Genomic DNA, 25,901 nt, shown 5'->3' on the forward strand with positions numbered 1-25,901 from the left:
CAATGGAAGGTTGGTGTCTCTGGATTGTGCTGTTTGGTGGAAATGCCTTAATCCAAACTGTCAGTAGCTTTTACTGGAAATTAAAACCAGAGAAAAACAACTTCCTAAGATTCCTAAGAATTGGGCTACCATGTGTGGGTTGCAAATTGGACAGCAGAGAGATGTAGACAACTCTTAACTCTTTGATGCTTAACTGTTTGCACACTAACTGAAGCAGGACTGTGTAAGAATAAGTCTGCATTCCCTAGTTCTCTGTGTACATCTGGCTGCCTAAGGTAGGGCCAATTATTTTGACACCAAATAATAGAAAAATCTCACAAAAGCCTCTCCTGGCAGTAATAGTACAAAAATAATAAATTACATAACAATTTGCTGTTGTTTCACAGCTGTCCAAATCTGGTGAGTCACCTCACATTGCCCGAGTTAGGTCCATAAAGAGCTATATACCTATAGTAGAAAGAATCAAGAGATAGTAAGAAACAGCAAAACCCAGTAAAACGTGCAAATAATAATAGTAATAATAATAAGGGAGACAATTTTTCTGAATATTGTAATCCATAAATGGTTGCCTAACTCTGCAAGAAAGCCATGTTAGTCTATGATGGCAAAAGATCAGGAATCTGATAGCATCTTTTCTGACTAACAGATTTAAGCTCACAAAAACCTGTTAGTCAGAAAAGGTGCTACCAGATTCCTGATCTTTTGCCAAAATCTGTTGAGTTGGGTTGGGTAATGAAACTCAGTTGGATAATGAAAGGTCTGCAAGCAACCAAGCTCAGAGCACCAAGGGCTACACAGTTCAACCCTGAGCTACAGATAATTCTCTTCTACTGAAACTGTTGAACTGCTCAGTGCTTTTTTATCTCAGTTGTGTTATTATGTTAGACATGGAAGCTGCCTCCCACAATTCCAGCTGCAACTCATCAAAGGAAGGTTTATTACTTCCTTTGGCTACTTCATTAGTATTTCCTTTATGAAGCATGTTGACAGGTAGATAAGATTAAGTAGATTTCAAGGTTATAATGAGGTCTAAATGAAGAGGAAAAATAATAATTCAGAGTACTCTAGTGTTTTTCCCCCCCAGCTCCTATATGTTTGTCACTGGCTGTGTGCACGAAATGCTTAGCTATGGTTATTCAATTCATAGTTACGCCCCTTTTCTAGATTTGCACAAATGTTATGCTTGACTTGTTTGTGGTTTGGTGTAATTGATTTTTTAAATTTCTTGCTCTGATGAAGGACTTTGCCTAACTCTTGTTGAAATAAAAAGAAATTGAGAAACACTCCAAATGCTTAAAGCTAAATGAAATTCTTATCAAATTTATTCATTTTAGCAGACATGTAAGATAAAGTCTCTTTCAACCTGAACTTCACTCCTGGTGATCTCATGGATGTGTCCATTCAGTTTTCTTAGCAACAGTGTGGAAGTTGTTTGCTGCCTTAGCTTACATATGCCACGAAAAAAATCAGGATTTTTTATGTGGAAGAAATTATAATCTCATACAACATCTGTTTTGAGGCAATATCTATTAATCCAACTAGAGGTATATAAAATAGATGCAGACTTTTTAGTTTCAAAGAATTGTTCCTCAGCCAGGATGGGTAAAATACTATTTCCCTCAGAGATGCTGACAAGATGTCAGGAAGCCATAAAATATCCTTCCCTAATCCTATTGGTATTGTAAGAGTGTTTAGTTAATATTACCCCTTTCTGCCAGCATGAAGTTTTTGCCTGTAAAGGAACTTACTGGTTCAAACTGTTAGGAACATCATGAAGGTTCTGCCTAATTAAAAGTGCCCTTCTAGTGCCTAAATATGAAATGCAGTGGGATGTTTATATGGTGGGGTGAATCTGTCTTGCTTATTTGTCCTGTGAACATTTGCCTAACATGCTTTTCATTTGGTTTGGAAAGCAAATGTTTAATTCCAAGATTCCTGTAATTTTTCAAGGATAAATCTTGTTCCTATCTGTTATACTTCAAGAAAGGCAATCTGTTTTTTAATAGGTTTCTTTTAAATACCTTCATTAAGTTTGAAATCCAGTTTCCAAACACTAAATCTGTTAATTTATTTTATTTTATTTTATTTTATTGTGGTACTGTGTGGCTATTAATGAAATTTCTGTGTGCTTAAGGTGTCCTATTAAGTTTTCTGTTTTGGAAAAAATCTGTTTCTTAATTTCTGTATTAAATGACAGGCAACTTGAAAAGTATTCATTTTAAAATATGAATTATTAGACTTTTTGGAGAGGTATCTAATAATTCTGCAGTCACAGTATGCTGAAATACTTGGACTAAAACTAGTTTAATACTAGTTTGAATTTAAGTCTGATACTTATTTATGGGAGTCCAGCCTTTCACAACCTGGGCACCAGTAAAATATATTGTTTTCAACTCCCAGAATTCCCTAGTTAGCATGATAATTGCTGGGAGTTTTGAGTGCAACTGGAGAGCATAGTGAAAGATTGCTGTAAACCATGGGCCTAGTTCAGGGTAAGCTTTCCCTATGGAGCCCCCAAAGATCTCAGGGTCTATTGCTACCATATATAGGGTGCAAAAATCTGGATGACTGCTAGATGGCAGCAAGAACTCATCTGGATTTTTGCAGCTCAGATACAGGTATGTTAGTCCTGGTAAAACCAGCCCTTCCCTCTTTCTGAACCCTTCCCCAATCTTCCATTACCTTTCTGATCACTTCAAATCACAGGGAATGCACTGAAGTGGGGTTTTGCTTTTCCACATTGCCTTCTTCATAAGAAAAAATATGGGGAAGTGATGCAGCTCACCACGAACCTGCCAGTGAAAGGTATCAAGTCTATGGGATTTGAGGCTCTCAGCTGAGTCACCTTTGGGGTGTGTGTTTGGATGGGTGGATTGTGAATGAGTTTAAAGGTGAACAGGATGAATGTGTCTAAGAATCTGTGGTCCTCATCCCTGCTTCACTTAAGTTGGCAAAGGATTACTGTTACTTGCTGCTGGTAAGCAATTATCACATGTTATTCAATATCAGACATTTCTTCTAATGATAAAATCTATGAAGAAAATCTATAATGAAAAAAAGTACGAAAAGTATTTTCATGATTTTTTTCTCAGTGTATATTTAACTAATAGCAGCAATACACACATTTTACAATGCTAGCAACATTTCTTTATTATATGCCTGGTAACTGGAGTTCACAGAAGACAGATAAAGCCATGAAAGACAAGAACAAGGGATCATAACGTAAGTAGCAAAATCACAAAACTAAACTGGCTAATTCAGCACAGGGGTCTAGTAGGGAAGTAAAACCAGACTATTCCCCTGGAAGCAATAAAGCCACTGCAGAAATATTTTGGACACACAATGTGAGACAAGAGTCACTGGAGAAGAACTTGATGTCTGGAAAAATCAAGGGCAATTGAAAAAAGGGCTGACCGAAGTCAAGGTGACTAGATGCTGTCACTGATGACACAAGCAGGTGCTTACAAGAACTCAAAGAAGCAGTTTACAACAGTCCCAGCAAAATGATGTCCACAAAGTCACAAAGAGATGGAAGTGACTGAACAATTGAACAGCAAGAAACCTCAATTTATAGCTTTAAAATGTACTGTAGGTTTTGTGATGTCACTACAACCTCCACAGTCATCCTTAAGGAGTCCTTCCTGTACTTGCTAAAGAGTGTTCCTCAGTATAAGGAACCACCTGCTTCTCCAGCATCAAATACTTGTTGAGGATGTGAATGTGCAACGTCATCCTCAGTCGTCTATGTAGGCAGCCTCTGCCCATCTTCCTTTGCTCCACTTCAAAAGTTTGCCAGCTTTGGCCAGCATAAGCCCTGCTGAGCAATCAGTCTTTCAGTTAGGGTGGGGACCTGCCTTGCTGTCGTTGGCTGCCTGAGGTTTGTGGGCATGCCACCCTTCCAGTCCCTGGCCTCTGATTATTCATTCGCCCTTTGACAGCAGGAGAATTGGGGCTCTCTCAGTGTGCCCCAAACCCCTCTCTCCCATTTGCCTGGTCAAGCCATGGGTGGCAGGAAAAGCAGGGTGAGAAGGAAGGGAAGTGGGGCTTTTGATGCTGGTTCTCCTTTCCTCCCACAGGAGGTTTGCTTCACCATACGAAGGTCACTTGCAGATATACGTCCCTCCATAGCAAGCCATGTCCCCCAGTGTCCAAGTTTTAAAGGGGCTTTTGTAGCCATGTAGCACTGAAGCCATGGAGGGGCAGCTCTAAGGTTGGTAATTGCAGACTTGATGTTTGTATTATTACCCTTTGTATTATTGTCACACACTGTACCCTTTTTCCATTACACAGACATTTCACATTCCCTCCTGCTCATTTACCACTCCCCCAATACACCCTTCTACTTGCCAAAGATGCCATCTCATATATCTTGTGAAATAGGTTCTAGTCCATTAAAGGACATGCATTTAGTCCATTAAAGGACAATAAATCTATTTATTTATTTAATTTCTATAGCTGCCCATCTCAACAAATGACTGTGGGTGGCTTACGATCATAAAAACCATAAAACAGTTAAAATAATTAAAAACAATTAAAAGTACAAAATAAAAATCTGTGGTCGCCAAGTAAACAATGCATGGATGTTAATATAGCCAAGAAACAGGGCCTTTAACACACTTGGGGCCCCAGACCTGGGCACATAACCAGGTCTTCACGGCCTTATGGAAGGCCAACAGGGTCGTAGACATCCTGATCTCTGAAGGGAGAATATTCCAGAGCGCAGGTGCTACAGCAGAGGCGGCACATCTTCTAGTCCCTGCCAACTGACATTCCTTGGCTGATGGGACCTGTAGCATGCCCAACCTACCAGACTGAATTGGACAGGTAGAAACAACTGGGAGAAGACAGTCCCTTAGGTAACCCAGTCCCAAGCCATGAAGGGCTTTAAAGGTGACAACCAGGACCTTGAATTGCACCCAGAAACACACCAACAACCAATGCAGTAGTAGTGGTGTTACATGTGTCGAATATCTGACACCATTTACTACCCGAGCAGCTGCATTCTGTACCAGTTGAAGCTTCTGAATGCTCTTCAAGGGCAGCGCCATGTAAAGCACATTGTGGTAATCCAGACGGGAGGTCACAAGGGAATGAGTGACTATGAGCAAAGCCTCTCGGTCCAGGAACGGGCGCAACTGGTACATGACCTAAAGATGTGCAAAGGCCCTCCAAGCCACAGCTGCCACCTGCTCTTCAAGCAGGAGCCGTGAGTCCACATACTTAATCATACTTGTTGCTATAAATGTAACGTCTACTTAGTGCTAGGAATGCTGGGCCTTGTATTGAACCTTCTGATCTTTAGGACAGCATTACGCCTTTGGATAAGCCAGGCCTAGCTTTTTGCTATTTTCTGGTGATCATTGTATTTTTGCAGCCCAGAAGTGATAGGCTTACTTTACACATTCTAGGAACTGGGTAATACAGTTGTGTTTGGTAAATAGCTCTGTATCTGCTGCATCTTGTACTTCAGAGTGTGGCATTTCTTGACTTCCAGGTTCTGCAAGCTTTCCATGGCCAGATTTGATCAGAGCTGCCCACGTGTTTGTCTGAGTCCTGCTGTAAAGATAGTAAGGAGTGATAAGCTGGGTGGGTGGACTATAGTCATGAACCAGAATGGTGGTTCTTGTATACGAATCTCTTAGAGGATTTTTAAAAGAATGAAGATCATTAAGTTCCACTCAATTCAACTGTGGCTTGTGTCAGATAAATTCAGACTGACTCCTAGATAAGCAGCAAGTGTAGGTCATTCAGCATAACACCAGGGGCATCAGCAGCAACGGTCACTGGCTCAAAAATGATGGTTGTGACTGGGTGATCAAAGCCCCGCCCCTTTTTAATGTGCATTGCATGCGTGTAAAAAGGAGTGGGCTTTGGTTGCCTGGTTGTGCCCACCCGTGTGACAGTTGCTGTGAATGCCTCTATATAACATTACTGCCTTGACATAATTCTGAATGCGTGAACAATGCAGACATTAAATCAATGAACTTTTTTTTAAAAAAAAAAGAGAGACAAAACTATACTGCTAAGTTCTGAAGTATTTACCGTCCTGAAAAATGCATTCACTTCATGCTATCTGGCAGTCCTGGGGGCCAGTCTTGTCCACCCCACCATTTTGCTTCTGGAAAGGACTGTTATGTTTGGGCAGAAAATGGAAAAGAGGCTTTACCGTGGATCTCAAAGCATCTCTCTTCCATGCATTCATCTTGACTGGCAGATCCATGTGGTAGAATGGGCATATCATAATTATATATAAATGTAAAAAAAAACAAACCCACACACATTAGGAGCCCATTAGGAGCACCAGTTTTATAGCGGAACGGCAACAGCAAGACATTTCTACCCATTTAATTATCAGTAAAACAAGAAACCTAGAAAGACATTCTCCACTAAAAGCAGTGATCTTGTACATCCAGTCAAGTATGCACAGTGGAAATTAATTTCCATATCATTGATAATGAAATAAGCATGTTAAGAATTATAAAAGATTTATATTTCAGGTGATAAACAGTCAGTGCCATCAGAAACAATTATGTAGGTGCCCAGATAAGTGTGTGTGTGCCTGTGTATAATGAAGGCTGAGAGCTGACCTTGTGTGATTTTACGGGCACGTTCGTGCAGTTTTTTTGGCAATGCTATAGAAATGATGCTTTGCCACTGCCTTCTTCCAGGATATTTCTTTTAAACTTCCTGGGGAGGCCTACAGTGTTGGGATTCCCTGTAGTCTCCCATTCAAGTCCTAATGAGGCCTGATCCTGCTTAGCTTCCAAGGTCAGTCAGGTGTTGCTACCTGCTAAGGCATGTATACTATATATCCACACACATTTCAACACATGAATAAGTAAGAGGCAGTGTAGGCTCAGTCCCTAACTCAGGACTTCTTCATTCTGGGGTCATTAGACCTCAGCTTCCAGGTTGTAGCCAGCAAGATGGCTAACAGCCAAAACCTCTGTGGGATCCTAGGCTGGAGAAGATTGTTCTAATTCAATATTGCTTAATAATTTATTTTCTTTACAGTGGTATCTGTATCCTGTTTCTAAAAAATAATAAAATTTGGCAGTCTGTTGCAATCCAGGAATCATCAGCACATGCAGCCCACACCCATATTCCTTCTGAAGATTTCTTCAGTATGTGTGCACATGTGTGCACGTGTGTGTGTTTGCGTGCCCACAAACTGCTGTTGTGAAGCTACTGAGTCTTGTATAGCTTTACCTGAGAAAAGAAAGTAAGTGGGAGAGGAAGGGGGATGCCTGGCTTGTAAGGGTACTTTTAAGAACACGTGAGCAGACCAAAGAATCATTTTGCTCAATAGAAATATATTAAGAACATAAGAATAGACTCCCAGTGCAGAGACAAAAATGTCTCTTTTGTTCTGCCATTCTGTTCAAGCCTATTTTAATAGAACCTTATATTTTCTCTAGCTCCTTTGTATGTTAAGCGAATAATTGGCATGTGCTGTAAAAATGTCAGTTTGAGACTGCTCTTTATTAAAAGCACAGGACTGGATGTACAGCAGTGCAAATCACTGCTTAAACCAATGGTGCTGAAGCATGCCATTTACCTCTCTGGAAAGATGCCCTGTTAAAGCTGTGTGGGATAGAAACAGTACCAGCAGACTATGCAAAAAATGAGAATGGATACTCTGACTGGGTTAGGTGACAGGTATTCTCACCTTGGGAAATAATGGCCCAAAAGAAAGCCAACAGAGGGAGGATAGGGAACTGAAAAAAGGGGGAGTAGGGAACTAACTGAAAAAAAATCAATTAAAGTCAAGCACAATTTTGGTAAGGGAAGGAGAGGAATGAAGAGAGTGTTAGATAGTAAGACATGGCAGAGACATCTGTGAAGAATCTTGGAAAGGCCTTATTAAATCTCTCAGATCACATATTTTGCCTCTTTTCCTTGCATAGTATTAATAGTAAAGAAGATATTTTCCTACCTTTTCTATACTTCGTGCTTTGGAATATTTGGAGAAAGAATTAAAATTAAATTACAAATGCTATTCAATCATGATACTGAGCTAGTATCTACACAACCTGGTGCCTTGTATTGGAGCAGAACTCTTATAATTGTACAGTATATCTGCTGGACACCAGGTTGGTGAAATCTACTCTAGCAGAAATCATGATTTGGCTGGAGTAGAAGTAATGAATCTAGTGATTTCCTACTGTTTTCATAACTGAACTTCAGAATCCTTTATCACTGGCTGTGCTGTTTGGAACATATAGAAGTAGTAGTCAAAAACATCAGGAGAGCATTTGATTGTTGGCTTCTTTGTACTGTATATTGTTATGAACATGGTGTGGGAAGTGAAGTAACTTTTTTTTGGTCAAACAGATGGAGAGAAACACACTTTGCTTCCTCTCCCGTTTTAAACTTAAGGTATTAAGGAAATATGTGGAAATGTGACATGCAAAGACCCTAGCTTAAATGCATGTTATAGTAATCTATAGCATTGACTCTCTTCACAGTATGATGCATGGTGAATGTCAGATTCATGAATATTGTCAAACTTATGTATGTGAGAGAGAGAGGGAGAGAGAGAGAGAATAGATATCTTAGGAGAAAAGTGAAATGAAGCAAGTAGCAAAGAGAAGGTGTGGGATGATTTCAGGGATAAGCATTTTTATTATATCTTCTGAATCACACATAATTTTGTTGTTTTAAAATGAGATAATAAAATCAGGAATGTGGCTCTTATCATGTAACATACACAGGAACTAGGTTGGTATGGTGTAGGAGTAGAGGTTTATGGGACTTTTCAGGGGAGACCTGGATTCAGTGAAGTTCACTGGATGGCCTTAGAAATATCTCCCTTATCCTAGCCATCAGCTTTAGATTAAATTGGGATAACCCTATAAAATGTATAAATCCCCAAAGAAGGAATCAAATCACAATAACATCCTAACTAACCTACTGTATTTATTGACTCTTCGATTCAGAGTTCACTTTTCTTGGATTTCTAGTTGAACAGATCTCTTTTTTGGAGAAATGGACAATTGAGACTTTAATGAGTTTATACTGTATGTATTGCTGTCACTGGCCAACAGGTTTTGGCCCAGAGTCTTTTCAGAGTGCGGTCTCCAGACAGGAAGCATGGCGGAGACAGCAGTGCCTCCTTTCCTGACCCTCTGGCCTATGCACGATTAGTACTGGGAAGAAACGAGCATCGTGGTAAGTGGGTGGGTTTTCGTTGATAACCAGTTGGCTAGAATGGGAGCAGTATTGGTCATCCGGGCAACCACGGTCAGTGATGCTGCTGCTGTGACTTCTCCAGAGTCCTGTCCTGTGAGAGCCATGAAGCTGGCATAAGGAGAAGCGGCTAGTATTCAGAGAGAGCTGTGAGTGTGCACTGCAGTTGTGGCGTGAAAAGATGGAGGAGGTACTAGAGGCATGATGGCAAGTCTCACAGGCACGAGTAATTTCGCTGTATCTGCAAATGGAGTAGCTGTTGCATATGGGAGAATGGATCAGGTCCATGAGCATGGCCTCCGAGTAGCTGGGAATCAGCTGGCGATTGGTGCAGATGTGCCACTCAAGCTCAGCGCTGTCCTGAGTGCTTACCCTAGGGATTCGATATCTGTATAGGGGCTCCTCTGCCACAGGGGGAATGCTGTACTCCACGCCAACAAGTTTCTCCACATGGTAGTGTACATGTGCAGTCTGATACTCTATGAAGACTCTCAGTGGCCATGAAATCATCATCAAAGCAGCCATCCAGAAAGCATAATGGGATATGTACCAGGGAAGATGATCTGGGTCTCCATAAGCCATCATGATTTCTTTGAAGTCTATATTTTTGAGTTTCATGCCTTCTCTAACCTCCATGTAATCATCCAGCCCTTCTATCTCTGTGAAGAAATGAGCTCTCTGTGCCAAGTAAGAGTTCTCAGACTCTGTGTTGGCAAAACTAAAACATTTACTGAACCTTAGCTTTGTGGTGGAATACCACTCCAGGCCCATGAGTTCCTTAGAGACGTCTTTGAATCCACAATGGGAATAGTCAAATTCTGCTTCAGCCACATGGGTATTGACTCTCTCATGGTAAACCTGTGTAGTTGTATAAGCATCACCGTTGCGATACCGAGTCACCTGCCTTGTTCGTCGGACAAAGTGGTAGCTTATGGCTTTCCACCATATACATGGTGTGGCCTGTTTCATTCTGGCAATTCGATCATAGACACTTTCCACATCAGCTTTGTATTGAAGTTCACTTTTTGTACGGCAGTGCCAACACTCCACCAAGTAGACCACATAAAGAATAGCAAGGAATGCTAATGGAATGTACACATAGCCATCCGAGCAAGGACTGTCATGGTAAATCATAGACTTGCCTTTGAAAGAACTATCAAAACTGAGCTTAGTGACTTGAGTGAGTTGGCACCAAGCTATAGCCCCCAGGCAGCTATATATCAGAAGTGAGAGAAGGAGACACTTCCAGTGAGATTCTCTGCACAGTGAAGAACTCAAAGATTGCTTGATTGGTCGTTGCTGAGAAACAGACAACAGAAAAGAAAAAGAAAGAAAGAAAGAACAGAAATGAAAAGAGAGAAAGAGCATTTGGGGGTGAAATCATATAGTAAACAATCTTATCTTACACATTTAAAGACTGAGTATTCCAATGAGGCAGGCACATCTCATCAGCATTTTCAGATAGAGGATACCCAAAATTACATCATGTCCCAGGTGGCCCCCTCCAATAAATAAACAAATAAACCGTTTTAAAATCATTCAGCTGTTCAGCATTGTACAAGAACACAAGCATTTTGCAAGATTTGCTAGCTCACCAGATCTGGCTATTTTACATTAAAATTAACTTATTAGTTTTTAACAGAGGGGGAAGTAACCCCTGTCCATAAGTGCCATGTTACCAGTCCTTCAGTGTTTTCAGCTGCTGCGGTGAACAAGAAATGCCCTACCAATAATGGATTTGTAAGCTCATATAACTAAGTGCCTAAGCACACTTAATTAAGGCTAAGACTTCAAGCTGTTTCTTAAATTATCATGTATGATTATTCTTAGGAAAACAGATGCAATTTATCTGGGTTACTTGAAGAATTCTTAATACAAGTCTCAGGTTTGTTAGCAGGCATTAACTATACTTTTTATACAATTTTCATTATAGGTACATCAACCTAAGTAAAAACTTCAGTAAATTTATTGTGCTTCTTGGCCCTGCAGCTGGAAAATAGGTTGTTTTTGACACAATTGACATCTCTTCCCCGAGAAACTCTGGCTCTCAATTTAATGCCCACATTAAGCTTGGTTAGTTTTACCTTGCTTAGATTTGGTGGGGGGGAATTATAGTATGCAGAAATCAGCTAAACCTGTATGGTAGAAAGCTGGAGGTTTCAAACCTCCTCTCCTCGCCAAGAAATCTTCTGAGTCTTCATACCAGAGCCCTCCTACTGTGGGGTAGCAGGTAGGCATTCCTGCTCCTACTACATGTCTTCCTTGGGGCACCACCCCTAATGACTTTCTCCTAGTCCTGGAGTGTTTTTTTAAAGGTAAAATGCAAAAAGTACAATAATTTCAATAATGCAAACTCCTGGTTGCATAGAATAGGGTGGATGTCTTGTGGTTTCATACCTTCCTACCATTCTTGGGTGATAGAACAATCTCATAAGAGATTAACAAAATCAAACTCAAGTGGATGTATATTGTGATTGAGCCTGCAGCCTGTAGTCTAGCAAGCACTGGCAAGCAAGCTACTTTCACAACAGTGATTTACACAAATCCAGCCTGCTTTGGTTGATTATAGTTCAGTGTATTTTGCGAATCCAAAAAAATTGGTTTTACTCAATTACTAAATTTATGCGAATAAGTACAAAGTACAAAGGCAGTTAGGTGTTTCACATAAAATTTGAGACGTGCCTATGTAATAGAAGTACTGAACTCAACTCATACAAATCTTCTACTGAGTATCCCAAGCCTTCTTCATTTCCACAGCCTAATTCAGGTGGAAAACTAGTGTTCTTGTTATTGTTGCATCTTGTTGCTGCTTGTTAATCCACTGCAGATCTCTCAGGAATTGATTAAGAGATTGTCATTTCCCTTTGGCCCACTTCTACTTTAAAGAATCTAAGAGCCAATTTCTATTTGAAGAAATCCTTCAGAAGTGTCCCTAATTTCTTAAATTCTATCCAGCCTCTTTCAAAATCCATAGAGGGTAGCCTATGTCCTGCTTCTGAGGCCCGTAGTCATAATAACAAATTAAAATAACAATACAGTATATGAAAACAAGATAAGGCACACACCCCAAAGTGACCACAATTGGAGCAGTTTTTAAACAAACAAACAAATGAACAAACTGGCAAAGTGTCTAAATTGGAGGACCTCTTTGAGTTGAAGGTCTCTGACCAAATGGCCTTTCTGCTTGGCCCTAGTTGTACCTATTCAGAATCATGTGAAATTGGAATGCAGTGACTTCCTATCACGTTTGCCAAATTAGTTCTGCTTTATATCTGGATAAGATTCTCACATCATTATTAATATAGGATGAAAATATTATATTAATTGATTATCAATTGGGGCATCACCAGCCTAACTGATCATCAGTACTGGGTCAGCTACAATAGGTGTCATATTGCTCTGTTATACAGAGCTTGACTGTTGGATACATTTTCTTCAATCCTTCAAGGAAGACCAGGTCAGGACATATGCCACACGAACTGCTGGAACTCTACTTTGATGTTATAGGGTATAATAAGAGAATCTTGAAAGCCTGATAGAGTTTCTCCCTCCCTCTTATACCAAAAAGAGTCAAGTTTCTTCCTCAACCTTTCCTGCCTGTCCAGCCAAAGCTGATGTTTTTGTATATGGCTGTTGCATACCTTCTTCGAGGCTATCCTCTACAGTTTTTTTCCCCTCCAAATCATTCAGAATCTGGATCAGGAACTTGCTCACATCTTTTTGAAAAATAAGGGTTTTTCATCTGTCTGACCATAGAATTTCTCATGTTCCTAACACACTATCACTGATTATCACTGATTCAAACTGGCTGCAAGCTTGAAATACAGCTGGGTAATTTTCTGTCTCTTGAACCAGCTCCTGATAATGAAGCTACTATTAATGCTTAAAATTCGTTTGGTTTTTCAAAGAATAAAATGCTTTTCCATTGTGGCCCTAGTCACCACACTAGTTTCTATTATATCAGTTACTGCCATTGTTAGCAGAACACAGTACTTTACAATTATCCTATCTAAAAACACAATCTGCAACAAGACAGAAATTTGCATAAAGGTTATTATGAACTATTATAAATGAGCAAAAAATGAATTCATTGCATGCAAATCTTATAAATGACTTTCCAAGAGTAATTCTTTAGAAGTTAATTAAGATAGCAATAAATTACTCATAGCTTGAGTCCTTCATATGGTGTGAAACATTTTGTTGCACTACTTTGTTTAGGAAGCTAATTTAAATTAACTATCACTCCAGTATTTGCAGATTTAGAACTGGAATTTTTGATACACATCTTGTCAAGCTGACAACAGCACAGAAAATATGATAATATGATTTAGTGAGTTTAAAGGACAACTGCTCAATTAAGCAGTTCTTTCCAACTTACGTAAGCTTAGATGTGCATTAATTTGCAGCTTATAAATATGAAAACACTGGATTAATTGCACTTTCCTCTTCATGCCCGCTCAGAAGGAAGCAAGGTCATCACTTCAGTTATATATACCTCCAGATTCAGTGCAACTAACTTCCATGTAAGTATCAATATGATTGCAGGCTTTTTACAGAAAATTAAGCAATATACTCTTCACACAAATAACATAGCAGCAGGTTATTCCATTCCATCTTTTTTTTTTCTTTTAACCAATGTAAAACCATCTTAAATACATGCTATTTTCCCTTTAGAATGTTTGAATAAGTGCCATTTGCATAGTGCAATCATATATGTGGGAGCCAGTTTGGTGCAGTGGTTAAAGCACCAGGCTAGAAACCGGGAGACTATGAATTCTAGTCCCATCTTAGGCACAAAGCCTCCTGGGTCACCTTGGGCCACTCATTTTCTCTCAGCCCCAGGAGAAGGCAAGGGCAAACCACGCCCAAAAATATTGCTCAGAAAACTGCATGGACTTATCCAGGCAGATGCCAGAAATCAACACTGAACTGAAGGCACGTACGCAAACTTATCTGTGCCAATTTAGGTGAGTCCAGTTGAATTCATGAGGCTTATTCCCAGGTAAACATGGAGCCTTTTAAAAGAAAACTGAGTAAAATTAGCATAATTAGCATTGATTCATTGTTCAGCTTTGTAGCAGCTTATGAAAATACATGAAAAGTTCTTCAGAGTCACTTTTTTTGACCATTGGTTCATATAAATAAACTACCGGAAGAACTCATTTATAGCTCCTATCTCATGTTGCATGCATTAGAACTTCACTAATAAGAACAGGCAGGCTCACTCATAAGCCTTTCTGTTCCGCTTTTAGTCTCACTGCGCAAGCATATAATGTTGTTCTGAAGACCTGGGCACAAAAGGTATTGCCAGCGTTCAAGTACAGATTGAAGGCAGTTGGTCACTTTATCACCTCTATTGTTATCAAGTTCCCTTGGCCATTAATTAGCGGTAAGAAAGGTCATACTCCCAGCAATAGGAAGACAAATTCTCCATTGATAAAACGGGGATCAAATAAGCATGCCCAAAAGAAGCTCTCCCTCCATGCAGGTGTATTGTGGGAGGTGGAGGGGGTGAAATAAAACAAATGGGGTCTGGGAGGAACAGCCTGAAACTGTTCAAAGAAAGGGAATTGATTTCAGCTGTTTGAGGGGCACAGATTTTTTCCAGCCAGGTTTTTCTTGTAGGACCAACTTTGGAATATGTGACAATCCCAGAAAGATAAACCAAGACAGAAAACAGTACTAAGTAGGCACAAAAACATGTATAAAATAATTTGGGGGGCCAGGGGAGGAAAAGATCATACCCACCCCCCAAGGAAAAAAAGATGAATCAGAATTGTACACAATGTCTGTAGAAAACTCAGCACAGTATGACATCTAAAAGAAAAGCTACTGGGAAAAAGAACTCTTGCCCTTAAAATTCAGTTTGATATGAATAGAATCTTTCTCATTGGGCTGAATTCTTTTTAAAGTGCAATATCCTTATCTAAACACAATTCTTTTTTAAAAATATATAATTTTATTTAAAGATAAATAAAAAGGAAGATAAAAACTAATGCAAACTAATATAAAGAAAGAAAAAGAAAAGAGAAAAGAAATCAAAGAGAAAGCTAAAAGGGCAAGAAAAGAAAAAAAATGGAAATGAAAAATGGGAAAGAAAGAAAAAATGATATAAAGAAGTGGCTTTAGTCCTTAACTAAACACAGTCCTTGAGATGGAACTAATACTTCGCCATTAGACAAGCTTTTCACGATCATTAGGTGACAACATTTTCTGTAAGCTTCCACAACGCTGAAGAGAACTGTTCCTGCAGAAGGAACATGCACACACATTCTGTACCTTACTTTGAAAATTTATAAATAAAGATGCATTTATTTATTCCTGTCCAACTCAGTGTCTGTCTTCCACCTCTTTTCTTCAGAATAGGACTTCCTTTTTATTTTGCTTCTTTAACTCTTTGGAGAGCATCTGATTCTATTTCACTTAAGTAGACTGACTAAAGACAGGCTGCTTTCTTGCAAAAACTAATACCCTGTAGCAGATGCAATGTGGGAAGCAGATTGGAACTCTAGGTTCAAAGTTGTGTTAGGCTATGAAGCAAACTGGCTGGTCTGGACTACAGAGCTATCTCTCAACTTAATACATCACACAAGGTTGTTGGGAGGGTAGAGTAAGAAAATGGAATATTCAGTGGCAACCCCCTCCCCCCCTTAGTATAACCTTTGTGAAAGACTACAAATTCAACTTTCAGGTCCTACTTTGGTTGGTAGATCAGATTGCTGCAGCAGAATTAGTTTCCTTAATGGCAACCTGTCCAGTTTTTGGGAGAAGAAAAGATGGAGAATAGGAACAAAGAATGCACTTTTAAAGATACTGGTTGCATTCCTGGCACGGATCTCGGCTACTTACATTCCCTTCCTTACAAGCCAGTAGGATTTCAGTCATCTATGTATGAAACTGTTGATAGAAAAATAAAATGATCACACGTTTGGCAAACTCGGTATTTATTTATTTTATTTGACATCCTTCGTGCACTGCCCACTCCATAAGACTCTGGCCAGTTCACAACAGTAAAAGCATCATCAAAACAGCACAACTATAAAATAACAAAACAACATCCAAAATAAAATAATAAAAGCTGAGTAATCACCTCAAAGCCTAATAACCAGAATAATGAGGGATAATATACAATCAGCATCCCTATTGCCTATCCATAGGCTTTATGAAAGAGGGAACTATTCAACTGAGGATGGAGCTATTCTAATTTGGGGAAGAAAGGATTGAGCAGCCATGAAGAAAACTTTCTTTGTGTTGTGGTCACCCAAACCTTTGGGGAGAGGGAAGCACAAGCATATCTTCCTGAATAGAATGCATAGGGTGGGAAGATTCTCCTTGGAGAAAATGGTCCGTAAAAACTGAAGCCTCAAGACATTAAGAGATATATAAATAACCAGCACTTTGAATGGTATCTGAAAACCTATGCAGCTTTCATGAAATGGGCATAATGCTGCTGAACTGTGCCTGGCCCATCTGCATTTGGACCATTCACAGTAGCTTTCAAAGGCAATGTGCCCCAAGTAAAGCACATTACAATACTGTAATCCAGTCATGAGATGGGTGAGGACACAAGTGACAGTTCCTAGCACATCCTGTTCCAGAAATGGCCACATCTGGTGTACCAGCCATAGCTGGGCAAAGACTCTTCTGGCCATGCCCTGCCCCTGCTGTTTCAGCAAGACCCAGTGTGTCTAGGAGACCCCCCCCCCCAGAACCTGGAACAGCTTCCTCTGGGGACTGTAATCAGTCACACTGCTTGACTAGAAAGTAAATTAAGACCAATGGAGTTATCTGAGGCATATGATCTCATAAATGAGATTAAGGTCTTAGGCAAACTGTTGCCTTGATTCACACATTGCATTAAGCCATAGGATTTGTTTAAGCATGTTATATTGAATAAACCACAATTAGCTAGGTTAATATAAATCAATGATTTATAAGCCATAATGGTTGTACTGTTATAACATACTATTTCAAAACCCAATAAGCCATATTTTGGCTGAGCACAATATGCGAATTTAACCACTATCTCCTTCTATAATTGGAACTAAGTACAATGGTCTACCTTACAGTTTTTAAAGGATGTATATGGTGCTTATTGGAAATCAGCTATATTCACGCTGAGGGTTATTAATACACAGCTTCCCTGAATAATGATCAAAGACCATTACTTTTCAGTTCTGCACTGGAAAATTTTGACTAATCTAACATCAAAAGGCAAATACTTTAGTGCAGACAGGTACCAAACAATCATAGAAAGAAAAGAAAGCAGAAATTAGGAGGAACAATTATAAGCACTGCAATCAGGGGAAAAAAATGAAACTACGTTTGGCAAACTCGGTATTTATTTATTTTATTTGACATCCTTTGTGCACTGCCCACTCCATAAGACTCTGGCCAGTTCACTAATCCTTGTCCAGAAATAGCCACTCAGGATGGCACAGCTTTGAAAATGCAATCACAATCTTGCCATTATTAGCAGAGTGGAAGTAAAAGAAAACACTGCCCATATACTTCTTCCACAAGGCATGGATCAGCCCTGGCTCTTGTCCTGGAGAAGTCATAATTGCCTGCAATATATAGGAGCACCATTTTCAGACTTCAAATGGGAAAGGCCAAAATAGAGGGTTAAAGAGTATAGGATTCAGTATGGCTCTATTATTTGTTCTTGGATATATTCAAAGCTAGCTCAAAACCAGTGTGCTTTAAGCTGCGATAATTTTCTATTTTAAATCTGCAGTAATTACACACAATTGCTTTTTAATTTTGCATTTTAAAAGAATGGGTTTTATACATTTGGCATGCATATCTAATTCCTAGGACCATTTAATTGTGTAGTAAGCCCATACAAGTCATTGAAAGAACCAAAGACAAGTGTACCTGATAAAATAACACGTGGTTGGAAAGATGAAGGTGCCTTCTCCTTGTTCCCTAAATGATGTAATTCTAATAATAAATATTACATATCTAGGATGAAGGACAACATGGGAACAGAAACATTTCCTCTTTGAAATCAGTCTCACCATTATATAACTTCTCTTCCAGATGTCTAGATATTGATTTATTCATTCACTGAATATTCATTCAGAATTCAAGGCAATATCTATGGGATTCTCCCATATTGCAAGGAGGGACTCACTAAAGCTACCCAATGAGCACTATGGCTGAGTGGGAACTTGAACAATGGTCTCCCTGTTCAGTGTCTGACTATGCGACACTGGATCTCTGCATCTCTGCAAGCAAGTGACTTCACCTGACTTTGTTTGCAAACTTGACTGGTACACTATACACCATTTTGACTCTTTGGCATTGCTGATTTGAGGTACAGGAAGAACAGTCTAAGGGTAGGATGGGCAGGTCCATTTGCCACATTTCCAGGAGTCTGATGATAGATTGAATTATTAAAGGCTGTTAACATTCTTCAGGACAAAATAATATTTTTGGAATCTCACTCTTACTAGGTCAACTGATAGTTATTGGAATTCTGACAAGACCAGCTGGTTCCCATTGTAAATGTTTTAATTTGGGAACTGTTGCCTTTGCCTGAAGATTATCATCTAGATATATTTGGGGGCTCACATTCTTGGGTTCAAAATATTTGCCCCCAAAAAGCATGTGTTTTGTTTCATGAATCTTTGGCATTATGTTAATTCTTCCCAACAGAAATATATTTCTCTTTCTTCTACACATAACTATTATTTTTTACTAGATTATTCCCTGATATCTTATTCTCTGCTACCTAAACTTAAAGCATATAATATAAACTCTATTACAGTTTCAAACCATACTTTGGTGAGATGTATTGCTGCATTTCATAAAAATGTAGATACATTCTTTAAGTGGCCCTTGATTGCATTTTTGCTGAATAATAAATATTTTATTAAGCAAATGGAACAAGAAATGACAGAAAGTTTTTTTAATTAATAGATTCAGTTACATCATTGTTCATAGTACATCACATTGCTGAAGCATCTATTAATATCAAATCATCACACATGATTCATATAAATAAAAGCAACAATTGGTTAGAATTAAAATTTTAGAAGAGGAAAAAATGATTACCTCTTTATACATCCCATCCATCTCCTTATTGATGTAGATCTTTGGTCTCTGCTAAATATGAACTTAACAAATATTAAGCTTCTAAAACTGAATGTTTATTGCATTGTATAAGACAAAGATATTGAAGAAAAGAAGTCTAAAAAGCTATTAGCCTTAAGTTTTAAACAAATTAAGCAACCTAATATTGTATCATCTATTCAGGATACAAATGGGAATGCACCTACAGATACCAGATGCTTTAATTAATACTTTAAAATATATATATATATATATATATATATATTCTCAATTGTATGGAACATATCCTTCTTCCACAGAAAATGAAATAATTATTTTTAAAGAAAGCAAATTCACCATATTTATCACTAAATCAGGTTACTAATTTTACTTCATCTCTTTTGCTTCAAAAATTGTCATTACAATTAAAGCTATGCACTCAGGGAAAATTCCTTGCCATAGATAGGTAGGTAGACAGACAGACAGACAGACAGACAGTCTACAAAGTATATTAGTCTTTTCAGGACCTTTTTCAAATCCTTTTTAAGAAAACCTTTTAATTTTAATGAGGCAATTATAACAGTTATTCCCAAACCAGGTGAGGAGAGGATTCAATCTTATGTTTCATATACAGACCAATGCCCTAAAATTTTAATAGCTACTTTGGCCCATAGATTACAGGATGTTTTTCCAACTATCTGCATCCAGCCCAGGCTGGATTTACACAGGAATGTTAAAGTTCTGACCATATCAGATTTTTAATTGGTGTTCTTATTTTAACTCTTGATAATCAAAAAGTATCAGGTGTAATTTCTTTGGATACCAAGGAAGCTTTTGATATTGTTTCTTGGAAGCTTTTGAAGGGCAGTTTGACTAATTTAGGTTTCCCCAAAGTTTTATATTTTGACTGATATGCTTTACTCACTCTCTAAATAGTGGGTAATTATTAATAGCATGACCTTTCTTTAGTTAAATTTATTTTGTGGTACATTCCAAGAATATCTTCTTTCAATCTTATCTTGCCTCCATAATTATAAGTTCTGAAAACATTAATGGAATTACAGTATGACACAGAACATCAGATTTTAATATAGGTGATATTTTATGTTTTTTTTTAGATAAAACAGGCAACTCTACTCCTAATCTGTTTAAAAACTGGAGTCATAACAATCTAGAAACTATATAAATTGGAACTTTATGTTATGTTCTGACTTCATTCTTTATCTTAGTATAAAAATTTCCAGTAAGCTTTATCAGTTTATAGTTTTCACTTATCCTCTGTTTTGATACAAATGAAAAAAAACATATAGACAGGTGGTCTGTAATTCTTTTCTGTAAGATAAATTTGATGAAAATGCGTTTGCATCTTTAGAAGCCTTGTGTTTATTTCATCATATCATTTTACCCAAATTTACAGGACATTAAATGTATTTCTTTGGCAAGGATGTCCTACAAGAATTTCATTGCACGAATTATAATTATAATTACAATTAGTGGTGAGAAAGGTGGATTTAACATTTCCCACTTTTATCATTGGGCATTTATCCTAGCTTCAATTATTGGCAGAAGTAGGGAACTACAGAATTCATCTGCTCTTTATGCTCAGCTCAAGACTTATTATTTGATTCTATTGAAATCCTGATAATATTGGGACCTTATTTCTCTAAGGATCAATTTTAATACCTATGCATGGCTACAGGATATGTATGGAAAATACAGATATAATGTTGATCTATTTACTAATAGAAAAATACATTATGGGTTAATCCCCATTTAAATCCCCATTTAAAAACAGTGTCTAAACTTTTTGCTTTTTCTTCTTTTTTGGTAAACTGGACTTTTCACAACATTATTACTTTAGATCAACTCAATTCTGAGAAAGCCATTTTTAAAAATGTTGCAGATTTATTTTACTTTGCTTCTTGGGAGTTTATTCAATGTAAGCATTTGCTATTTGAATTATTTGGTCTGGATGTTGTCACTGCTTCTGAAATTCCACAGTGGTGGGAGCTTTGGGAGGAATTAGCCTTTGTTTTTAAGCTAGTAGCTTTATTTGAAGAAATTGAAGATAATGAATTGAAATTGTTATTAGTTACTTGCATGACCTCTAAAATAATGATTTTTTTGAATGTCCCATCCTGATAAACCAGTAGAGGACACTTTAAACAACATTAAATTCATTTCTTATGATCTTAAAATGAAGGTTAATAAATGTTCAAGTGTTGACTACTGTCATTGGGCTGTCACATTTTGGGTTGAAACTAACAGGGTTGTTAATATAATTCTGGACTGATTGCTGTGTTAAAAATGTTCTTCTTGGCTTATGTTAAGAAACTATCAAAACTTCAAGATTTATGGAGGAGTTGGCATGGAGGCTATCTAAAAACATATAAAAGTGGAAGGAGAAATGCACTCCTGATTTGTAGCAACATATTGTTTAAATACGTTGTTAGTCAACATTTGCATTTTTTCCCAGCAAAGGGACAAAACTGAAGATTTTCAAATAATTTGGTCAAATTCTTTAAAGTAGTTCCAATTATAACAATTTTTCAGCCTATTATTATTAATATTATTGAAGTTATATTATTTTGCAATAATGTTGTAAATTATACTTTTCTTCTGATAAGTAGTTTAACATAATATTTTTCTTTTTAAAAAGTTCCATGAATCCACAGAGTTTATAATAACTTTCTTTATATTAACTTACTGCAGACTCTTTTTTGGGTGCCTTCAAGTCAGTCTTGACTCCTGGTGATTGCCTGGACAGGTCCCTGCAGGTTCCTTGGCAAGATTTTTGGAAGTGGTTTGCCATTGTCTCCTTCCTCGGGCTGAGAGAGAATGACTGACCCAAGGTCACCCAGCTGGCTTCGTGCCTAAGGTGGGACTAGAATTCATGGTTTCCCAGTTTCTAGCTTGGTGCCTTAACCACTAAACCAAGCTGGGTCTCATGATAAACAATTGCCCCCTTATTTCTCCACTGCATTTATCTCCTTTTTCTTTATGTTTTGTCTTAGAATATCTCCTAAACGTTCCTTGTTTCCCCTTGTTCTCTTTACTGTTTCAGTGACTAAGGCCACTATTACATATTGGGACAGTGCTGATCAGAGAGCAATGACCAACATTTCTATTATAGGAAATATGATTACCTTATGTCTCCATTTTGGCAACAGAATGCAAGCTAAGTTAATTTAAAACTTCCATTTTTATATTTGCAGCATCACATGTATGAAAGCTTGTCCCATGGAATAGATTTCAACAATAAGGTTCCTTGTAACTTTAAACCACCTTGCTTTCATCTATTTTCATTAACTAAACTCATTTACTTTCATTAGCTAAACATGCATTTGCATTAAAACATAGGAGGTAAGTTAAAAGGCTCATTGGATATAGCTATTTAATGCTGCAATCACAAATGACTAATTTTAATTAAAGACTCCAAAGAGTTATGGACAGAGCTTTTCTCTACAGAAGTTGCTTTTTTAGTCTTTCTTTTATTGTAGCTGGATTTCCCCTAAAAAAATAGCTCCAGAAAATCTGGAGTCATTCTGTATGGAGAGGGGCTGCAGGCAGATTGCTCCATGTGGGTACAATGGGTGTGCATACAGAATGTGCCATGCAATAGCCCAGTTTGAGTAACTGAGGGTCATTTAAACAGCCACAGTCCCATTTAGTGAGCATAGTTGACAATACACTGCAGTATCAACCAGGATGAGTCAATAATGAAGGAACTACATTGTCTGGCTATCCTGCATACAGTATAAGACATAGCAGTGTTGAATTAACTGGAATGTGCTATCATAGAATTATCATACTTATCAAAATATAAATGGAATATTGCCACAAGAAAGTGCCATTTGACTTCAAAAGAGGTGGTTTCTCTAAAATGAGGGATCTGGTAGAAAGAGAGCTCAGAGAAGTCAAGAGAGCCAAGTCTTGTCAGAAGGCTTAGGAAGGAATCTTGGAATCTTGGCTAGAGCAGGTCAGGAAAACCATTACTTAGACGTCAGCAGCACGGTCTATGAAAAGTATCAAGAAAAGTGGTGGAAAGGGAAAAAAAGGCTTCCTTCAGAATCTGCTAAATCAAATCTGCTAAAACAAAACAAACACCCCCCTCCTCAAACATAACTGTTCTTATTAAGTGATGTTTGAAGGGATTTGTTTGTTTTTGATCCTGGAAGCTTCCCAGAATCACTTGTGTGAGATGGGCAGCCATATAAATCATATAAATAAAAATAAATTTAAAGAATGATTGTAGACTTGTACAAAAGAAACAGAAACAGACAGTAGAGGATAGAAAAAAGAGATTTTGAAGCACAAATTTGTAACAACATTAAGACTAGAGATAAAAGCAACATGATTAGATACTCCAGAAATACTAAGACAGATAAATAGGCATTTAGATGATTAGATGACAAGGCAATTACAACAGTACTAAAGGAGGTGAGGAGATTGCCCAGGAAATGAATGAATATTTTGCACCTGATTTCTCTGCAAAAGGTAATGATAAAAACCTACTGTACGCTGAAATGTCATTTTCAGGAAGGAAGGGAACCTGTAGGGCACAGGCAATTTGTAGTGATTAGACCTCAGTAGACTTATTGATATACTTAAAATAAATAAATTACCAGGTCCAGATGCTGTCCATCTGAACATTTCTTAAAAGAAGTGTGGGGATAAAAAGTAAAATGACCAATGCAAGCAGATCAGGCATAGCAACTGTCTCTTTGAAGCAGGCCTGTACTGTGTCATCAACCCTGTGAAAGCATAAGGTCAGCTAAAACGATTGATACAGAAATAAATCTTTCCTGGTAGATACATTCCCGGTGACATAACATCCTCCCCGACTCTGTAAACACTTTGATTTGCAACTCATTGCCCTGGTAATTGGGATTATTTCGCCACCTCCCTACTGTGGAGCGTGAGGATGGCCATTCTATTATCATAGTGAAGTCTAAACAAGGTATTGATAATTGAAGTGTTTATGCCTGTGGTGTGCTGATCATGTTATGCTGAGAACTCTTTTTTTACAGCAGACCAGAAGACAGCCCTAGTTTCTCTTTGGTCCAAGGTTACAGAGTGAATAATTAGTTTACAGCTATAGTATTTCTTATCTATAGTTGTAAACTAATTATGCACTCTGAACCTTTTTAAGACCAAAGGCATCAGGGCCCTTAGCTTTGCTAAATGGAAACTCAGTGATCACTCTATTTCTAATAAAACGAAAACCAGTTTATACCTCTTCAATCCTTTGACTCAATTCCTTTAAAGTATTGTGCTGGAACTGGGAAGACCCACTTCAAGTCCACATCTGGCTAAAGTCACTGGGTGATCTTGGCCAGGCATTGCCTCAGTTGAATACATTTTACAGGGTTGTGGGAATGAAACTGGAGGCAGGAGTACTAGGTATGCTGGCTTAAACTCCTGGAGAAAAAGCATGGAATTCATTAACACATGAAAAATGAATGTCATGGAATAAAGCTGTTGTGCTCATGTCCGACTTAAGGGCTTGGCAAGGTTCTCTGGTCAGCCACTGAGGAATCACTGTGTTAGGCTAGATAAGCCCTTGATTTGATTCATCAGCATTCTTTTTTTATATGTTATTTGGGCCTTGTGTAAAATGCAGGCCTTTGAATTTACACAGTCAAATTTATGATTACAAAATCATTAACAAGTTGATTCTATTGGCATTTTGTAGTTATGATTAGCAGTTTGCAGCAAGACAGACAAATATATCTGCAGTATGTTTTGTGGACCAAGGTGGAAAACAGATTTGTTGTGGTCCATCTACTAGATCAGCACATTTTAGTTTAGAAATCCAATGGCCACTGAGCGAGCAGCAAAGCAGTGAGTGAGAAAGCGCTTATTTATTAGAGAAAATACAGTCTGAATATATGCATAAAAGTAGAGAAGAAATTTCACTGGAGCAAAAAAGAAAACTTGAGTTTTAGTTTTCAGAGCTCCTTGAACCCAAGAGAATCATACCTTTATTCTTATTCCAGAGAAAGAATTTCAGAACATTGGAGACCTCCTTCCCCTTCCATTGGAAATGGCTTTAAACTTGGTCACTTTCGACTGGCAGAGCAATAAATTTTGGTTGGTTGGCTGGTTACTGCCCCAGGTAGGCCTCTTCAAGAAAGAGAAGTCTAGTAACAACTTCTCCTGCACACCCATCTTATCATAAGAAAGATTAGTGTGCACACATACGTGCTCATATACACACATGTATTAGTGATGACCACTACAGATCTCCAAATCTGTTTTCAATAATTTCTACAAAAGAAAATGAAAATGGCTCCATCATTCCTTATTATTGTTTTCCTTGACCTGTATATTTTAATAGTACTTTTGTGTGAGTTTAATGAATGCCTAATCTGAAAGAATCCTCATGATATCTGTTGTTTTGGTCGTCCACCCCCACCTTAATTAATTTTCCTAGTGGCACATGCAGGTTGTATGGATACACAAATGTCTCCCTAGTGCCTTAATTCTGTATATATAATAATACACATTAATATAACATGTGTGTGCCCGTGCTCGCTCTTTTGAGGATGGGTATACTATTACACCTATCCTCAGGCACAGACAGTTCAGTTCCATGACTTCGTCCGCCTCCTGCCTGCCATTCCATACACACGACGTCTCAGACCCCCAGACGC

The 25,901-nt window shown here is 38.1% G+C and overlaps 1 protein-coding gene across 1 annotated transcript; it reads right to left on the reverse strand.

The window, feature by feature from the left end:
* Positions 1–9,066: 9,066 nt before the first annotated feature.
* On the reverse strand, positions 9,067–11,427 carry LOC134507610 (transmembrane protein 151B-like). Its single transcript, XM_063318408.1, has 2 exons — positions 11,407–11,427; positions 9,067–10,488 (listed from the first exon to the last, which is right to left on the reverse strand). Exons 1-2 carry the CDS (start codon positions 11,425–11,427, stop codon positions 9,067–9,069), a joined length of 1,443 nt encoding a protein of 480 aa, XP_063174478.1.
* Between the last annotated feature and the right edge of the window lie 14,474 nt (positions 11,428–25,901).

This window comes from Candoia aspera, chromosome 1 (genome assembly GCF_035149785.1).
Source record: "Candoia aspera isolate rCanAsp1 chromosome 1, rCanAsp1.hap2, whole genome shotgun sequence".
In the NCBI taxonomy this organism is placed as follows: domain Eukaryota; kingdom Metazoa; phylum Chordata; class Lepidosauria; order Squamata; family Boidae; genus Candoia; species Candoia aspera.

Coding starts and splice junctions, on each gene's coding strand:
- LOC134507610 (XM_063318408.1), bottom strand. CDS start 11,427: ATGCCTACCTGCTACCCCACA. Junction 10,489..11,406: donor TGCCTACCTGCTACCCCACA/GTAGGAGGGCTC, acceptor TCTGTTTCTCAG/CAACGACCAATCAAGCAATC.